Source organism: Sinocyclocheilus rhinocerous, unplaced genomic scaffold, assembly GCF_001515625.1.
Source record: "Sinocyclocheilus rhinocerous isolate Xijiao unplaced genomic scaffold, SAMN03320098_v1.1 scaffold20, whole genome shotgun sequence".
Taxonomy (NCBI): domain Eukaryota; kingdom Metazoa; phylum Chordata; class Actinopteri; order Cypriniformes; family Cyprinidae; genus Sinocyclocheilus; species Sinocyclocheilus rhinocerous.
Window position 1 is genome coordinate 1,060,695 of NW_015640468.1, and position 19,524 is coordinate 1,080,218.

At 36.9% G+C, this 19,524-nt stretch overlaps 1 protein-coding gene across 2 annotated transcripts in view; it reads right to left on the reverse strand.

Moving 5' to 3' along the window:
- Positions 1–5,170: 5,170 nt before the first annotated feature.
- LOC107753115 (leucine zipper putative tumor suppressor 1-like) overlaps positions 5,171–19,524 on the reverse strand; it is a 23,478-nt gene continuing 9,124 nt past the window's right edge. Inside the window, exons 1-6 of one of the 2 annotated variants that reach the window (XM_016569228.1) lie at positions 10,780–10,873; positions 8,206–8,697; positions 6,565–7,407; positions 6,217–6,405; positions 5,850–6,044; positions 5,171–5,758 (exon numbers count right to left, since the gene is read on the reverse strand). In XM_016569228.1, the coding sequence (XP_016424714.1) occupies positions 5,171–5,758; positions 5,850–6,044; positions 6,217–6,405; positions 6,565–7,407; positions 8,206–8,559 (2,169 nt within the window). In that variant the 5' untranslated portion in view covers positions 8,560–8,697; positions 10,780–10,873. Of the gene's footprint in view, positions 5,759–5,849; positions 6,045–6,216; positions 6,406–6,564; positions 7,408–8,205; positions 8,698–10,779; positions 10,874–19,524 lie in introns of those variants that run through there. The other variant, XM_016569227.1, reaches the window with a different exon arrangement.

Sequence of the window (19,524 nt, forward strand, 5' to 3'; positions counted from 1 at the left end):
TACTTTGTTGGGAATTCTCTTATTCTCCCACCCACATGAATTTATGTAATATACAAATAAATCAGTGTTAATATTTGTATGGGATATGATTCCATAGCTATTGTGATGCTGTTTTCTTCATGGAATCTCAAAGTGTTGCTGAGGTTTTAGTCAGCATGTTCACTGCTTATGGCTTAAGTATTTAATTAGTGCCAGCAATGGCTAATCTCTCTCTACAGCACACACACACCTCAACATGTGACCCCATCACCGATCACTACAGGATTACCCAACCTCTCTAGCATGCTTAACCACATGGTAGCCTAGTGTACAGAGGAGGACTTGTATGAGCCACAGTACTGCTTTAAATACATAGTGCACTGTAGCTCTGAACAGTGCTGTTCTCTGTGTGTATCAAAAGACACTACTGTACACCATATAAGTATAATATAGGCCTAGCTGTGAATTTCTTTGCATAAAGATAAAAATATAACCTATGCAAACAATATTATTATATTAGTCAATAAAAAATAGTGTTCTAAATGTTTGTTGAACTTAAAATGGAATGTACGTTTAAATCAGGGGTCTTCAAAAGAAGGTCTGAAAGTTAGGGGGTCCTGACATTATAGGTTGATCCAAAAATAAAGTTTGTGAAATAAATAAATAAAAAAAATAAAATACGCAGTTAGATTAGCTAAATGTTGCATTGTCCCTTCCACATTAGCTAAATAAAATCAAGTAGCCTATAACTCTGTACATCAGAAATGGTTATTTGCATTCTAAGCATCTTATAAAGCATATAAATACTTTAATATAGGCTAGTGTATTTTCATACTGTAGAGGGGATCCCTTCTTTGTTTCTATCCTCTCTTCCACTAGAAGGCAGCAATGAGATGCTGTTGTTGAAATTCATGAAGCATTTGTGCAAGCATTGCTTGTATATTCGTCAAAAGCCACACTTATACGATTAGTTCTGACATATACTTCTGAAAGGTTTGCTCTTTCAGTTGCCTGAAATGGTGTGTGTGTGATAGAGAGACAGATTTCACAGAGTTGTTCACAGAATGTGAGTGGATTAGTGCTCCCTCTAGTGGAATAGTTAGAACTGGAAGAAACACCTGAATGAAAAGAACTAAATGACATCTTAATGGACTAAATAATAATAATAATAATAATAATATAACTAAATAATAATAAAAATACTAAAATATTTTCACCTTTGGTACAAAAACACTTTCAACATTGATAAACATGTTACTTACAAACTAAACATGAGCACTTATGAAACTACACTAACCCTAGAAATACAAAATACTATAAATACAAATCTTAAACAACCACTTAAAATACACTAATATAGGCTACACAATGTACCTTGTCAGTAAATTTAAGCAAATACCTATAATAATGATGATGATAATAATAATAATAATAAGAAGAAGAAGAAGAAAATTAAGCAAATAAAACCTATAATAATAATAATAATGCATTTTTGGAGCATTTTTCATTGTTACATTATTGTATCTTACATATATTTTTTTTCTCAGTCGGTTACGGGAGAGATAATTCATAAAAGTCATGATTGTAGGCTACTTGTATTTTGACAATTTACAGAAGAGGAAGCAATATTTGAAAGCTTCCTGTCTTTGATTTGGCGGCATGTTTGGCAGGCTTTCGCTTGACAGCTGAAAAGAGGACAATAAACATGAGATCCACGCGGAGGAACGGGACGGGAGAGGAAACGCCTCCAAATCAACGGTAAGCAATCCTTTCAGAGAAACCAATTTGTTTATGTGTTTATTTATCTAATTTAATCATATTTATGCAGATAAAGACTTAAGTCAGCGAATGAGATAAAAAAGGATGTTTGGCTCATCTTGGCATTTCTTCTTTGATTTTGGCCATTGGTTGTACTCAAAGAGCTTTACACTAATACTTACTGCAGTGGGCAGAATTGTAGCTGCGTCAAATACAACAAATCTTGTGCTTTCATCGTGTCTCTTGCCATGAATCAGACAGAGGACAAATGCTGAACAGCACTTTGGAGGAGATGGAGCAAAAAAGTACATTTTTTAAAATAAGGTTTTCAGACGGGGCCTGTGTAATAACAGAAGTGTGTCACAAGAGGGCGACTCTACAATATCTATTAAACCTTTATACCCTGATTTAGCTATTTAATCAAAGGACAAGCTGTAGGCATTAGACAAAAATCTCATAATAATCATTTTATATATATATACACACACACACACACACACACAGGTTTGTTTATGTAAAGAGTGGGGATATCTAGGCCTGTCACGATAACAACTTTTTGTTGTGCGATATATTGCCCCAGAAATAATTGCGATAAGTGATATTATTGTCATTTTAAAGACCCATTTTATGCCATTGAATATATAATCATAATGTAACAGCATAATAATGCAAGAAGGCCTACACACTTCCAAATGACAACAAACTTTTAATTTTTAAGAATATTTAGATCATGGAAATTAAGTATCAAAATATTAGATACCTTAAAAAACTTGAATAAATATGAAATAAACATTTTCTAACAAAAAGTGCAAAGTAACAAGTACAAAAAAAAGAAAAATGCACTTTTATAGAGATTTTTTCACCTACAGATTTTTCCCGGACCTTCTTTTCTCTGTAAATTAAAGGGGTCATATGATGCTGCTAAAAAGAACATTATTTTACATCCCATAGGTGTAATAGTTTTTCTACTGTACAGACCGTATATTCTATTGCCCTACACCAACCCTACCCCTAAACCTACCCCTCACAGGAAACTTTGTGCTATTTCAGATTTTCAATACACTCCATTCTGTGTGATTTATATGCGTTTTGAAAAGTGGGGACATGGGGTAATGTCCTGAAAAGTCACCTTCTCCTTGTAATACCTATGTCATACCCTTGTCATTATACAAATTTATGTCCTCATTTGTCACAAAAACGCGCGCACACACACACACACACACACATATACAATTTATTTTCATACTTATTTTGTGTAGTGTTGATGATGAATAGTGCTAAAAATGGCTAGAAATTCCTACTTCATTATCTGCTTCATGATATAATACAACATAATTACATTTCCCTGTATTCTCTCTGGTAGCACGATAATGCTAAGGACAGGATCAAATGCAAAAAATACAACAAAGAAGGTTATTTGTCTTGTCTGACTTACTCACCTGTGTTGCAGATATGTCATCACCGTCATTGCCTTTACCAACAATGATTTTGAATATTGTTTAGGTGTTGTCCCATATGTCACTCAATGAACTATAAAATAACTAATTGAGAACCAACTGAAACAGTATTCAGAAAAAATCTTAATTTATTTAATTAAAATAAATAAGAAATATACAACACATACATGCATTCAAATGCATCTAGAGACAGCCTTACACCCCACAACCACACTGTAACAGATTTTTGTAATTTGAACAGTATTATACTGTAATATGTACAGTAAGATACTGTAAAATGTGTATACAGTATTTTACTGTAAACCGCAAAGGATTATGGGAAAATATACAGTCACTACTGTATTTCCTCACTACTGTAAATCAATTTACAATGTAACTTTTAGCATAGCCTATTTTATTTGAAGTGTATCCCGTGTATTCTGATACATGCATTAATGTTTCTGGGCTAAGCCCCGGATATCCACTCACTGTTTTATTTGGGCTAGTTAAATTAATTTTCGGGCTACCAAAATTTGAAGGGTACCTGCCCGAATGGCTACCAGGGACTTTGAAATTTTGCAAGCCCTGAGAAGGAATATCTGAGTGAACAACTTTTGTGTTTTTGGAGCTTGGCAGTAAACAAAAAAAAATAAAAATTTTAAAGAAGAAAAAATAAACTAGAGAGAGTATTATATTTTGGTACAAAAGAGTGAGTAAATCATAAGTTACATTTCAAAATGATCTTTTCCTATAGTACAAATTTGTTGTTTTAATTAACCCTTGTTGTCCTACACAAATCTGTGTCTGCGAGTGAAAGTGACTTGACCATACTTTTAAAATTCCAACAGAAACTGTACAATGTCTAGGCTTCAAAGTTGATATTCTAGTACTGGTAGCACAAGTGCTCAGTTAAAAAGCTGTGAAGGAATTATGAAATACTTTAGATTAACAATGAAATATGTATCTGGACATTTGTGAACTGTGCATTTGCATTCAACATGATATCGTCTCACTGTACACAGAGTCTCTATGAGCCTGTCTGCCAAGACACTGGTGATAAAGATTCATGTCATATAAAAAGAAAGAGAGCGTGCAAAACTAGCAATTACAGCAAACAAAACATTCATATAACTTTTCCACCCTGTAGTGAGACTGTACAACTGCTTGAGGTTAAGGCAAGAAGCACTGGATTGTTTGGATTAGTGGGAGGTAAAGCATTTGGTTGGATGTGCACAGATTAAAGGCTGTAAGCAATGTTAGCCGTTCTAGAACTTCTGCATGAATTAATCTCTAAATTAGACTTGCACACACTTTCCATAACTCTTACCATTGTAATCAGAGATTAGCAGGAAAACAGTAGCACATCTCATTGTTGCCATGGTTGTTAAAATCTAAATGCTAGCAAAATGGAATCCTTGCATGACAAACCAACAACTGTCAACTGCTTATGAAACTTAATATGGTGCTTAACTTGAATTAAGTTAAATTATTCAAGTATTCAACTGCCACACTCCTAGACACCTGCTTCCTATTCACTGGCTGCCCTATGAATGCACAAAACGACTGACAGGCAGAAAATGCTAAAATAGCTAAACAAAAGAATCTGACCGTGGTCAATTATTTGAAGTTTACAGAATATACGGCTGCCACAGAGACAGATGTGATGGTTTAGGAACACTAATTCAGTGAAATGTGTCAAGTAAGAGTGTCATTTTATTAAACAAAATTGCTTACTGCACCTTTAATAGGAACTTAATCATAAATGCACATGGCTGACATCCTAAGATTTTAATTTAAGTAGTAGATCTAAAAGGAGAAAAGCTTTTAGTGGTATGTACAAGTGATGCTATTGTCTTGAGTTTCGAGCATCTCCTGATATCTTAAAATCTCCTGTGACATCATGTTTCTTCCCGATAAATTTTGTGTAATGCCCCACTAGTACATTCACCATTTTAAAACCATTCGGTTAATTGTTAAAACATTCATCCTCTATGACCTCATATCTCTGTGGCTACAATTTTTTCAAAGTTCAGGTCAGAGCTATGGCTGTCCATGTCCATCTCTGTCCGACTGTCCATCTCAGCCGTTAGCTCCCTCAGAATCTTCTCCAGGCCCTTGTTCTTTCTGTACATCTGTAGGTAATTGTACTGCAACTGCTTTTGGTATCTGATTACTTTGTCTTTCTCTTTATTCCATGTTTGTCTCTCCTGCTGGAAGCTATTCATCATCTTATTTTTCTTTTGCTTCTCTTCCTTCAGTTCCCCTCTCAGCCTCTCTACTTCCTTCTGTAGGGCATCCAAGTTTGCAGTCCCTCCATTATGATTCAGTGTTTTACTGGCACTTGTTCCATCCTGGGCTTTCGATTTGGCTTGACCAGTCCCAAAAGCCTCCATCCGGGCTTGGCTTATCTGCAGTTGCAGCTGTTGTTCCTCAACTTTGGCTCTCATGGTCATTAGCTGCTGTTGCTCCTCTTTGGCCATTGCTAAGTCCTGCTTCATGTTCTTGATGTCCATTTCCAGCAAGTTCACCTTCTCCCTGAGAAGGTCGGCTTCATTCTTCTTTCTTTGAAACTCATTCTTAGACACCTTTTTCAAAAGAGATATCAAAGTCAGTCACATTTGATGGTACGTCATGCAGTAGCAACCGCAAGTTAATCTAATATCAATGAACACTGACCTCAACCTCAGCGCTTCGCTGGTGAAGTGCTTCCTCATACTCCTTGATCTTCTTTTCCAGTTCTTCCATCTTACATCTGGACTCCTTCAGAGAGGCTTTGAGACTGACAATCTCACTGAGTTTGTTTCCAACATCGGCCTGGGAGTCCCTAAATTGCTGCTTTAGCAGAGAAATCTCACCTGACTTCTGGCACACCTACAAAAATAACAAAAATGATGAATGTGTTAAGTAGTTTTTGTAACAATTTTGATCCCAATTATCCCAGCTGTTCATCTTTTAAATTGACCTCTTTATCAAACACAGAACACATAGATTTTCATTGCATCCACATTTGTCATTATACAACAATAAAGTTTTATAGACTGACCTCCCACTGAGTCTCTTCTAGAGTGGGTGCTAGGTTTTTCTGGCTCTCATAGATTCGGAGTCGGCTTTCTGCAGTGTCCCGGTCATGATTAAGCTGGTCCACCTCCTCCTGCAGACGTTCCTTGTCCTGTTGAAGTTGTATCACCTGAAGCTGTAATAACTGTTGGGCTCTCAAAGCCCTCTGAGACACCTGCAGGTTACACAAACCATCATTAAGATCTGCCTGGATAAATTTGAATAGCGTATTTGGTTGACCATCAAGGTAAGATAAGGTACTCTTATTGGTTTTGGAGTCACACTAAACTATATGTTCACCTCTTCAAACCTATGAATATTGTAAGCAACTTACTTGACGGAGTTTTGTAGAACAGTGTTGTTTCAACCCCTCCATCTCCTCAGCACAGTAGCGTTGCTTCTCCTCAAATAGATGACATGTGTCTGTCTCCTTCTCCTCAAGGCTTGTTTGTAACTCTGCCAGCTCGGTTTCACGTTCTAGAAGTTTCTGCTCCAGCTGCTGTATCAGTGATTCATCCATTGAAATTGGTGATCGGACACAGCCCCCAGAAGATGATGGTTTTGTTGGGATTTGCTCTGAAATTGTAAATCTCTGTTCCAGAAGCAGCTCTTGGTTTCTAGAGAAATCCATCTTTGGCTCACTGGATGAAACCGTCAGTGCTGCAGCAGTTATTTCTCTGTTCAGACTTATTGCTGCTGCCACACTTTCACTTAGGACACCAATGGATCTTGTATTGCCATTTGTCGACTCACTGTTTGTTTCACTAAATCCACTGGCCCAACTGTTTCCACCATTAGTCCCACTACACATCCAACTGGTTCCAGAGTTTCCATTCATCCCTGCTACCCCCCCCTGTGGTTTCTGAGATGTGTCCATGTTTTGGGCAAGGCATCCATGGCGTGCCATGTGGTTAGTTGAAGTGCTTAGGTTGTCCATCTGGCTGCTGCCACTGATGCTGTGAGTGGGCAGGCTGGACATAGAGTTCCTTCCAGAGTCAGAGAAGGTACCAGAATTTGTCTCCAGTTTGGAGTCCTGAAGATCTTTTAGCCTGTCTATAGGACTAATTCTCTTGCCAAGGATAGTGCTCAAGTTGTTATGAGTCTCCACCGAGGAACTGGTGCTTCGAGGAAGAACTGGTTTGAAGGCAGTGGGTCGAATTAAAACATTCTCTATACTCTAAAGAGAGAAGACAGAAAAAGATAGATCAGTGTTTTTGGGATTTGAAGTGCACTGCAACCAATTGATCATTCACTTTATGGCAGGACACTCTCCATCTTAAAACCTATTGATCAGATGCTCTCAAAGTAATTACTCTCATAACTGCCAGGACATTACAACAAAACATTTTGCATAAATGATTGATCCACAAGACAATCTCAAGACAACCCTTTCCTTATTTCTTATTCCTCTCCTATTTTCCCAGTCATTTCCTCTTACCGATGGTAGCATGTTTACCCCATGGTTTAGCATTAACTTCCTGACCTAGTAAAACTGGGCTCATTTTCCTAGCTAGATTCTTCATAAATTAGGCAGTTCAGGGAAAGAGGTGCTTGCCTGCTTGCAAGTGCCACACCGCCATTGGACCGAATCTCTGGAGAGATCAAGGCATTCTTACCTCGTCAATCTGGAGGTTTAATTAAATGGAGCAGACACCGCTAAGCTCTTGGTGAAAGTGTCAGGGGCTGGTGGGGATTACTTAACATCAACTATACTTGACTGTTGTTTGATTTTGTGTGATAACAATGTCTGGGGGATGGGCCATCTTTTGGGTTTGGCTGCTTGAATGTGGACTGAACATGCTTCCTAAACAGACATTTTGCTTTGAGTTTTTATAGGAGTGAAATACTACCATAATAATACACAATAATATAGGCAGTGGAGAAATTAAACTCTTGACGATGTTGTTATTTTGGCAATAAAATATAAAAATAGTTCAAACCTTGCTTATTCTCTAGCTTACTCTAGTTCTGTTACCTTTTCTAGTTTTCCAGACAGCGAAACTAATTCTGGTGGCCCTCCTCTCCTGTCCACCTCATTGTCCATCTCAGTTGTTCTTCCTTGACTGTCTTCAGCTGTATTAATGTTAGCAGTTTGGGGCTTGTTGCTGACCTTGATGTAAAAGAAGTCGTTGTTTTTGCCTGAATGATAGCTGACTTTTGAGTTGTTGTTGGTGCTGCAATGATCCTGAGTGAAGCCATACTTCAGAAGGCCATCCAAGCTACGGCCTGTTTTCTTAGACTGAAGCCCCTTTTTGAGTTTGTTTTCAGAGCCTTTGCAGTGTTTTCTGTGGAAGCTATGGCCTGATATCAAACTGCTGACACTACCCATGTTTCCTGGGACATCTGGAGAAAGCAGGTGGTGGTCTTTGTGGTGGCAGGTGTGTAATTACAGAATTTTAATGATGGAGGAAGGTCTGACGGACTCATAGCCTTGTGTGGAGATCCTTCTTATTCTCATTTGGGAAACCTGGTAAGACATGGATTTTAAGAAATGTAGTGAGATGTCTCCTGTTGTCATTAGAGCAGTATAGCACCAGAGTCTATGCAGAATTTGTCTTAATGTTTACTTTACTTAATGTTCACTAGGTCAGCAAACAGGAACTACAGTAAGTTTTGTTGGCTCTTTGCCTACATGCGATACGATAGGGGTAGACCTAATGGCAGTTACCCTGAATATCCTGATTTACAATATGGAGACCATACTAAATGCACGCTTTGAACAAGTACCAAAACACCCTCCTCTTTGACAAACAAAGGCAAATGCAAACCTGAAATTAGTGTGACTAGGTTAAACATCTATTCATATACTTGGTCAGTAGGTCAAAAGACCTGCCAATTACTTTTTTTTCCTTCTTGTCAGGCTACCAAAATACAATGAGTATGTTTACATGCACTTTGAGTTTAATTTCTGCCTGACTAAAATAACATCTTTTTAAAAAATCATGTAAAAAATCAGTCCAGTCCAACATACCAGTCCAATTTTTGTGAAGTTACATTTGGCCTCTTGTGCATTGTTTATTTGATCTTTCAAATTTATATTAAATATGTAATCCTTTTAAAAATATCTGATTTGCTATGTACTGTATAATTGGACAGACTTTAGCTCGAACATAGTGGTGCATGTAAACATACTTAACGTTTTTGCATATTTCATTACATCAAACAAGCATTATTTAGAAAAAATCAAAAACAAACAAGTTCCAACTTGCTTATGAGCTAACTTACAGCACATATTAGCGTACATATATAAGGTTTCATATGTTGGGCATAATATTGTAATCATGGAAGCCCACTAGGAGATGGGACCTGTCAGTCACCTGATAAAAGTACAAGAGTACCAAGGGTCTGTCACCAGCTACTCAATCTTCTTTTATGATTCATATGATTCTAAAGCATATATTACACATCCATAATCAACACATCATACCTCCCATCTGTCTTTCAGAGCAGATAGCGAGGGGCTTTATGAACAAAAGACCTGCCATGATCATCACACGTGGCTTTGTATAACTGGCCTAATTGTGATGGCTGATATGTTAAAGGCTTATTAGCTAGAAAGAACACAGCAAATATGCCTGCTGTTTAATATCACATTATGAATTCATGCATTCCAAAGAAATTTTCTTTTTATGTTATTTTGTTGTAACTTTGCTGCCTTGCAGCTGCTTTTAGATTAGAAAACCATATATGCAACCACATCTGTGTCTGTGTCTAATCTCTCCCTATTCCATAAGTTTCGCTGTTGCATGCTGTTTCAAACTCGAATAAAACGGACATAGGGTTATATATTAATGACCTCTTAAACACTGACTCAACTGTTTATACTCTGTTATCATCGCCAGAAGGATGATATTTCACAAACAACTCAATTATCATTCATGTGGTTTTTATTCCGCATGTGCATTAATTAAATATGATTATTCAATACTACTTTTGCATTCTTATAAATAAACACATCTGTTTCAGCAGAAGGACTTAATGGCTTTAGGCAGCCCTTTGGCAGTCCCTTCCAATGAAAAGCGATCTCATCAATGTCTTTGTTTAAGATAGTCACACATATTTTTTCCTCGAGGCATGCCAAGCAGTAATGTAATGCTAATAATCTTCTTTTATGCAGCACTGCAAATTAATCACAATGCTGGATTTTATTATCGATTCAAATGTTCTGTTACAACACATAGTACATAGTTGTCATATATTAAAAATGCAATGAATCCCATTTAAAATAACTCCCTATTTTCTGTGATGAGTTCAAATAATAACAAAAATGAACATTCATGAGAAGCAAGCTGTATGCACTGCATATTATTTTTGTGTTATTACATTATTTGTTCATATAAAAGGTACAAAACAGTCAGCAAAATTCAAGTCGGACATTGCATTGTGCTTTGACGCATGCACAGACCATGTGCTCCAGGTAAACAATCTCAGTTGGACCATCTCAATGTCTGTCTGGCATCAGTAACCCAAAATCACCTCTTTTTACTCCGCTATTACTATCAAGTTCAAAGGCTTACTAGTATAAAATAGATGACAAAATGACACTTACTCTTCAAACAGATAAATCCACAGACACTGTGTTTGTCCAATCTGAATCAAATCTCTTTCGCATGCTCTCCGTGGCAAGTCAGAATGTGTTTGTCCTTGAGTGAACCACAGAATACTCTATAGTCTGCCTGTAGACAAGAGTCTACCATGCAAAGGGGGTGGATCTTATAACCATTCACCAGTTTCTTTCCCCCTCATATCTTTTTTTGGAATAACCGACATGCAAATGTTGCTGGGAGACGGGACCCCAGTGTCCCCTGAGGTCCCTTGGGGCAGAGACCATTACACCTCTTTACATAAGACGTGTGCCACTAAAGAGATTAACTCACTGCTGCTTACAATGAGCTGCGTGCCCCCCTCTGTCACACTCACTTTCTCTCCCGCTCTTTCGCGTCGTACACATACACATACACCCTAACACATTAACATAATCCTAATACACACAAAAAATGCACGTTTTGTGACTTTCACTCATTTTTTATTGTTATCTTTTACTGTTTTCTATTCAAACACACACACACACTTCTCCCAGTTGGCTCCCTTTGCTGCCCTCCCCTCCTCTCCAAACTGCCCTGCACCCACTCTGACCAAACACCCCTCCAGGAAAAGAAAGAAAGAAGAGCTTGATGTTCCCTCCTTCCGTCTGTGTCTTTGTCCACTGAAGTGTGCCTGTTTTGTGTGAGGTTCAGTGAGCTTGAACATTTATTTAGGCTGAGTGCTACTTTTACACAATAAAATAAATGACACTCTAACTACCTCTCAAAAAGAAGTGTGCTGCCATAAAGTGCATGAGGTGTCTTTTTGTGCAGATGTTTCTGTTTGTATAAATCAACATTAAAATGCCAAAGCAGGCAAATATTTTAATAGCCTTAAAAAGCATTTGAACACATGTTTAAGTGACCCTCTTGATACTTTCTTATTGAAGTAGTCAAACACAATTAAGTGGTCCTTCGGCTTGGAAGTAGTCAGTGCTGCGGACTATTGTAGAAACACTGTCATAATCAGTATTTTTTGTTTTTGTTTTCCAGAAACATATATAAACTACCTTAAAACAAGATCTGATTTCTTTACTTCATGTGCAAGTTAATAAAAGGTTTGGTCACACTTTAGTTTGGGGACCAGTTCTCACTATTAACTAACTATTGATAGCAGCTTGCCTCAATAAACTCCTAATTTGCTGCTTATTAATAGTTAATAAGGTAGTTGTTGAGTTTAGGTATGGCGTAGGATTAAGGGATTTATAATAGCAGGGGGTAAAATCGCTGTTTTTGAAGTAACTAAACTCACAGCTTCACAAATAAATGTTATAATTTATTCATTCAAATACATATGATATTACCGCACTATTTAATCTAAAATTAAATCTGTCTGATTTGAAGTGGGCAGAATGCTAGAGCTAATGAGCCTTAACTTGCGAAAATAAGCGTCATTTTTGCCCTTCCAGTAAATTTTGCGCTGCAAACATCATTAACAACTTTAACTTGTCACTGCTGGCAAATAACCATGGTATATGCGAGATAATGCACAGCTAATGCATTATCCCTTACTTAAAGTAGTATTTATAAGTGCAGCGCTACTTTGCTTACAGCAGTAACCAAGAAAACGTTATGTTGCTGCTGTTCCATAAGCGCCACCTACTGTCAGAGAGTGAATTTGTGCTCTTATGCAGCCCGTCTGCTGTTTTTGTTTCACTTGGATATGTTTTCACAAAGCTAAAGTCAGATTTTGCTTCAAATTTTGAAATCTATCTATCTATACAGGTTTGGAGTAAGAAAAGTGAACATTATAAGGTATAATTCCTGAAAATAGGTCTTAATATTTACAATATTTGCAAATTTATCTTGTTTTAAGAATGTTTTTTACTTGAAAATGAGGAAAAAAAATGTTCACTTCAAAATGTTAATTATAGATTTGTACAATATAAATTCAATTCAGAACATTTGTTTTAAAGTCCATTTGTTAGGCTTATTTGCATTCTATTCAAGGACTTTAAAGAAATTATCATAAGCACTTTTTTCCCCAACAATTGTTTTAAACTCTTTTTCTAAAGTCGTCACATAACTGTCTCTGAAAACGATAAAAATATCTAAGAGTAAACTCAAAATGTCATTAAAAACCACTACTATTGCTCTGCACCCAAGTTTTTGCATCTGTGTACATTCATCTGAAGCGCAAATTCAGCACCGTGGGGACCAGAACAAAGAAGGCAGACTTTCAGATAATCAATCTGGCTGTGAAACTCTATCTCAACTCTGCGGATGCATCCCTTTCTCCAAAACAGCAAGGTTGGAAGAGTTGTGTTGTTTAGAGAGAACATTAGATTAGCAAAACATTTTAAGCGCTTATCTTGAGGGGGAAAAATGCTTTTTTTAAAAGGCCTTAGTATGGTTTTGTCACCCCACGTCCCTTCTGAGTATTCATTTCATTGCACCCCGACAAGATGCAATTTTAGGGGTGAAGTTTGATTTGGCAAGACGGCAGCAGAAGGCATGGTATTGATCCTTCAGATGCTCTTTGTAAGTGCTTAGTGGAGGGATCAGTGTAATCAATATGCAAAAACAGGCTGTAGCCGTGGACAATGGACTGGCACATTTGCAAGTGTGTGAGGAATCAAAGGTCGCCCAGTCTACCGCTGTGGCCCCTCGGGACAGCACATTGAATACGTTTCTTTAAATTATGAATGTGGATTTAAGTGTCTAGGAGTTCCCAGAGGAGTTTTTGTGTAATATGGTATCTTATTATGAAAATGAGAGGGCAGCAGTGTAATAATGAGATATGCATATATGCATAATGTCATAGGCCCGTATTGGTCACTTCAGAGTAGTACCACTTGATTTATGACATCTTCAGTTGGATGCAGTTCTCAGTCTCAATCGGGCGACGACTGATGTCATATGTGCCAGATGACTATTGTGTAAAAATAAGAAATCTCCAATTGACTAAAACAGTAAGTTTTAAACTATTTTTATTAAATTATTATTTTGTGTTTTTTAATATAAATAAAATATAATAATATATTATATCATTATTAATTTATTATGTTTATTTAATTATAATTTTTCCATCGCAGTGCATTATGGAATTGCCTTATCCACGGATACATGTATTGCTGCCTACTTTTTGCGCACATGATGCCTTAAAATGTTATTTCTGAAAAGCGGCCCACTCTTTTGGGGCAGAGCTGTGATTTTGGAACAGTGTATAAACTAATGAAGTGAGCTACGTTTCCCTATCAAGTGGGACAATGATAAATATCTTTACTGTTGTATGAAAAGTGTATATAAAATGGGTGAGATATCAGCAAACAGACATTTAAAAATAAAATAAAAAATATGGCATCCCTTTCAAAGTTAAATCAAATAGATTGAAACGTCCCGGCTCAACTTTTGGCCTATAGAATAATCTATCAACTACGCTCTTAAAATAAATGTTATAAAAGTTTCCCCCCCCACATTGATGCCATAAAAGCATCATAAAATATTTTTTTCTTAGTGTGAAGAACATTTTAATAATCAGAAGAACCCTTTTCCACTACACACTCTTAAAAATAAAGGTTATTTACTGGATTTGATGGTTCCATGAAGAACATTTACTTCAATAGAACTTTCCATTTATAAAAAGGATCTTTATATTGGAAAAAGAATGTTTTAAGAGAGTAAAAACATTTCCATGGATGTTAAAGATACTTCTTCATTAAACCATAAATGCCAATAAATGATCTTTATTGTAGCGTCTGGACCAATCAAACACACAATATATATTTTGTTAGCTATATTTAACAAATACTCTGTAACACCCCTCAGTTAACAAGCCATATGAGGACCTATGGACCCTTCCCCCGAAATGCGTAACACCTCAGGAGGGCAGAACAGGCCTCTGGTTCCATGGCAACCAACGCTGATATCACTGGGTTTATTGCCTAGAGGAATGCGAAGCAGGGAAAATCACTGCATGTCCCAGGGCAAGAGGCAGAGTAGAAATGGACTTTTCTACTAATTAATTCATAGGAAAACCTTTCTTTGAATGAACACACATATCTTCGGCCTTGACTTTTCCATTCACCAAGATTCTCTGACTCAAACTGGTTCTTTTTCATCAACCAACTTCAGCAAAGATCAACTGGAACCTTCAGATTACATCAAACCTCTCTTTCAGACAGATGAGACGTGCAAGTATTCAAACTTAGTCTTATTAATTGATACATTAGGTATCATTTGCACCTTTTTACAAAGGTGTGTTTGAACTAAGAATCTGATGTTTCCTTCAGGCGGTAGATCTGCTGAATATCAAATGGTACCATAGTTTCATATTCTTATTTCTCTTCTCTTTACTGCGTTAAGCTTTTAACCCTTTCCTATACCAACTGTATGTGTGTGTGTGTGTGTGTGTTTATGTGTATGTTAGACCAGTTTAATTGTTTATGTAGTATGTTAGACTAGTTTAAGTGTTTATGTAGTATGTTGGACTAGTTTAAGTGTTTATGTAGTTAATAAAGTCTTACTTGTATCACACTTGACGTTGTTCATTGTTTGCTCATAACTGGAGTCACTTAATCATGCAGATTTATGCTACAAGCTCTTTGTAGAATTGTACAGTAAGAAAGTTATTTCCCTTAACCAGGAAATTAACGTTCTTAGAATTGACAGACAGTTGACCATGAGAGGTCAAGTAAATATCTACAGCGGATCTAAATATTTATAATTAATTATAACTAGTTATGATTAATTATTCATATTTCCCCATGAGCTGATTCGCTACATTATTGTGAGTTTAGCTGGAAGTTTATGGTTTGTGAATTACATTTAATGTCTATATAATAACTGACACTTTGCCCTATACTAGAGAAGATCTTTTGAGATTCATTTTCAGATTTTGACCTTTGAAACCCTGGTGCTCGTTCAGACACTATTGTAATCACCCAGCAGTAGCACACATGATTTACAGTTTGTTGGAGAGTAGGTAATGCAGACTTTAGACAGCCGGCTTTGGCTCTTCATGCTCTCGGCTGTTGTTTCATTGTTCTCAGAGAATGATATGACCTAATCATACAGTCACTGAGCTGAGCTCAGCGGGAGCCGCGACAGAGCGTGTGTGCGGGAGGGGCTTGCCACTAATAGATGCTTAGATGTTATTGAGGTGGAAAGTCGAGCTGCTTTAATTAGCCGTGAAAGACCTTTATCACAGACAGTGGGCCTCTTTTGAGAGTGTATGTGTGTGTGGTTTTGTTCCCCTCACACGTTCCACTTGTTTGTCAACCTATGCGGGACAAAGACGTCCTATGAGAAGTGTGACCAGCAGACGTTATCCAACGCATGGCCAATCCATTACTGCATGCATGCATCGAGACTTGGTTTGGGCTGTTGTACTGTAGAAGATTTACTGCAGTCTAAACAAAGCGTACACTGCTGCACTTTACCACATCTGCGACTGCCAGATGGCTCCCATAGACTTACATGTGCACCGTTAAGAATCAGATTTTTTTTCAATATAAAATAAGTGTCCCTATCATCTAGATGATATTGATCTATAGAAAATTACAATAATGAGACTGTAACTGCACATGCAAACAGCACCTTTAGTGTTTGATTGCAACATTATAGTCACTGATGCCTGTATACTGGGAAATTTACTGACCAGTCACGAGGTTTACCACCAAAGGTTGCACAATAAAAAAATAAAATAAAATAACAGTCGAAAATGGCAACAAATTTATACTGATATCATGAAAGTTTAAAAAATCTAAAAAAGTTTTGGAACATGACACTCACTCACTGTAACTCAGTAAAATAACACTAAAATCACTGACACAGTTCTGACAGGTGATTGCCAGGAAATAGTGAAACGTTATTACACTTTTAGGGACTGATCAGACCTGTCTATAGAGTTGTACGTGGCTGGTGTGAATATAGTATATGTACTGGAGAGCAGCCAGGCCTCGGTGTCCCGTGGGAATAATGTTTCTCAGTCACACAGTTGGCTATGTGCCATAAGATCATTATATTGCTGCTTTCTCCCAGCACTCTGTATGAACACGTGATAATTAGCTGAACTGATAGTAACTTAATTGCACTATGAATTCATGCGGTTCTTTTGCACAATTGAATGATCTGTTACATGCAAAATGAGGCTCGGTTAAGTATTTGCAGATGATTAATAAGCAGGCTTTTGAGCTGAAATGCATAGAAATGTTTATTTATATATTTATTTTCCTATGTATTGCTCTAAATTGGCAATCTGACATTTTTTCTCCATTTCTCCAATCTGTGGGTGTAATAATGTCATCATGCATGTTTAAAAAAAACATTGGATGTTTAATGTTGTCTTGTGGATTCATCCATCATCTAGTCAGGGAGACTTAATTGGTGGTATATTGTATGCCGCTGCTAAGGGTCTGTCTGGAAGTCTTGTTAGGCCCCTCTCTCTCTGTCCCTGTCCATCAGCAGATGTGATATTATCATCCCCCCCCAAAAAAAAAATCTGAGCACAATGACCATCTGGAGCAAAGCCCGTCACCGTGTCCCAAGCTTTACACATCGAACAATGTGCCCCTGTTAATTTTGTTTCATTAGCTTGCAATTTGTGTGTAATCAGTAACTGGTTTAAAAGGCAATGGGTTATTGTTTTTTTTTTTTGGCTCCCTGATGCAGCAGTTACTTTTTTTAAACAGTGCTGTCCACCAGCCTGAATTGTTTTACTCTGTTTTGGAAGTGTTTATCACACCAAATATGCTTCTATTAGATGCCCTTCACAGGAGCAGTCACACTGCAGCACTGCAACCCAAAATATCTGACAGTCAGACTCAGAACTTAAAGAGATAGTTTACACAGAATAAAAAAATCATCATTTACTTAACCTCATGTCAATCTAAACCTGTATAACTTTCTTTCTTCTGTAGAAAATAAAAGGAGATATTTAAAAAAAATATATATATATACGATGGAAGTCAATGGTAAACAAAACTGTTTGGTTATCAACATTCTTCTAAATATCTTCATTTGTGAAAGTCCTACAGGTTTGGAATGACACGAGAGTGAGTAAATGATGACAGCATGATTTTTGGGTGAACTATCCCTTTAATGGTCAAACTGTGTTCACTTGCTTAAGTTTTCAATTGTTTTTGCTCTCAAATTAGACTTTTCTTGTTTCACTTGACTTTACAAAAAGGCCCAATTAGTTAACTTTAATTAGGTTTCATGAACAAACAAAGAACAGTACATTTTTAGAGCAGTTATTTATCTAGGAAAGTGAATTTTCTACATGATAATTAATGTACTAATGATAATTAATTTATTTTGTACAACGTAAGTTTGTTTCCTCCACAGAATACAAAAAAATATAACAGGCAATTGAACATACACTCAGAATTGTGAGATGTTAACTCACAATTCTGAGAGGAAAAGTCAGACTTGCGATAAATAAAGTCAGAATTTTGAGATATAAAGCCGCAATTACCTTTTTTGATTCTGTGGTGGAAACAAGCTTTACAGGTGTACAAACATGAATAAAAAAACAAAAAACAAAAAACAATAGTATATTTATTAACAATAACCTAAATTAATAAATGCTTTAAATAATTGCTATTGTTGTTTCATGTTAGTTCACCTTTCATTTAAAGAAAGAACGGCTGATAAAATACTTTGCAAAGTTGCACATCATTCCAGCCCATGTATGAATATCCTACCAATTTTGACCACATTATAAGCACTTTTGACTGAAAATTATTCTATTAACTGAAATCTATAAGAAGTTCTCAAGCTTGTCTAACTGAGGAGACTGAGTTTAACGGAGGGTCAGTTGGCATAAAGAATCCACCAATAAGACCTTATTTAGCATACAGAAAATCTTTTGGGATTGGACACTTTCATCCTAGAATGCATTATGTATTCAACATGCACCTACAAGTCTCCATGGCAACAATAAATGAAGGCTTTTGTAGGCCATTATTGATGGTTTCAAATCCCGGGCATTACCTTCTTTAATATACACCCAATATACAACAGTGCACTTATCTTGTGCTGGATGATCTGAGATCTGAGTTCTGAGCAAAGTAATTGAATTGTACATAAAGTAGGTCACAGAAGGAGAAACATTTTAGCAGTATTTTTAGATTAATTCTTAAATTGGACTGAGAGCAGCACACATGCGGGAATCCCATTGGTCACATTTTTCAAACTCAAGCTCTCAGCCACATCTGGAGCAGTAGAGAGTAAATGCACTCTTGAAATAAGAACTCTAAACATGAAGGGAGATGCATTACAGTGATGGAGTGAATAATTCAAAAGGAAGGACATCTCCTCCTCCAGCATCACTCAGAGTCCTCTCCAACACCCACACAGCACTTTCTGACCCACTCTCTTATGCACGCCGACCACTTAGAGTGCTTAAGTAATACGCCTTTGAAAGTTAGATTTTGGGTATAATTGTGCAGATGAGTAATAAATCACAGCCATTATCTATGAGAAACAGCTCTTATTTTTTCTCTTAATTCTGATGACTTTGATACACTTTGGGCCCTATTTTAATGATCAATGGCATTTAATGGCAATTACAACAATTCTGCATAGATGAGTGGACCAAAATTCCTCCACAGCGCTGTAACAGACTCATTGCAAGTTATCGCAAACGCTTGATTGCAGTTGTTGCTGCTAAGGGTGGCCCAACCAGTTATTAGGTTTAGGGGGCAAACACTTTTTCACACAGGGCCATGTAGTTTTGGATTTTGTTTTCCCTTAATAATAAAAACCCT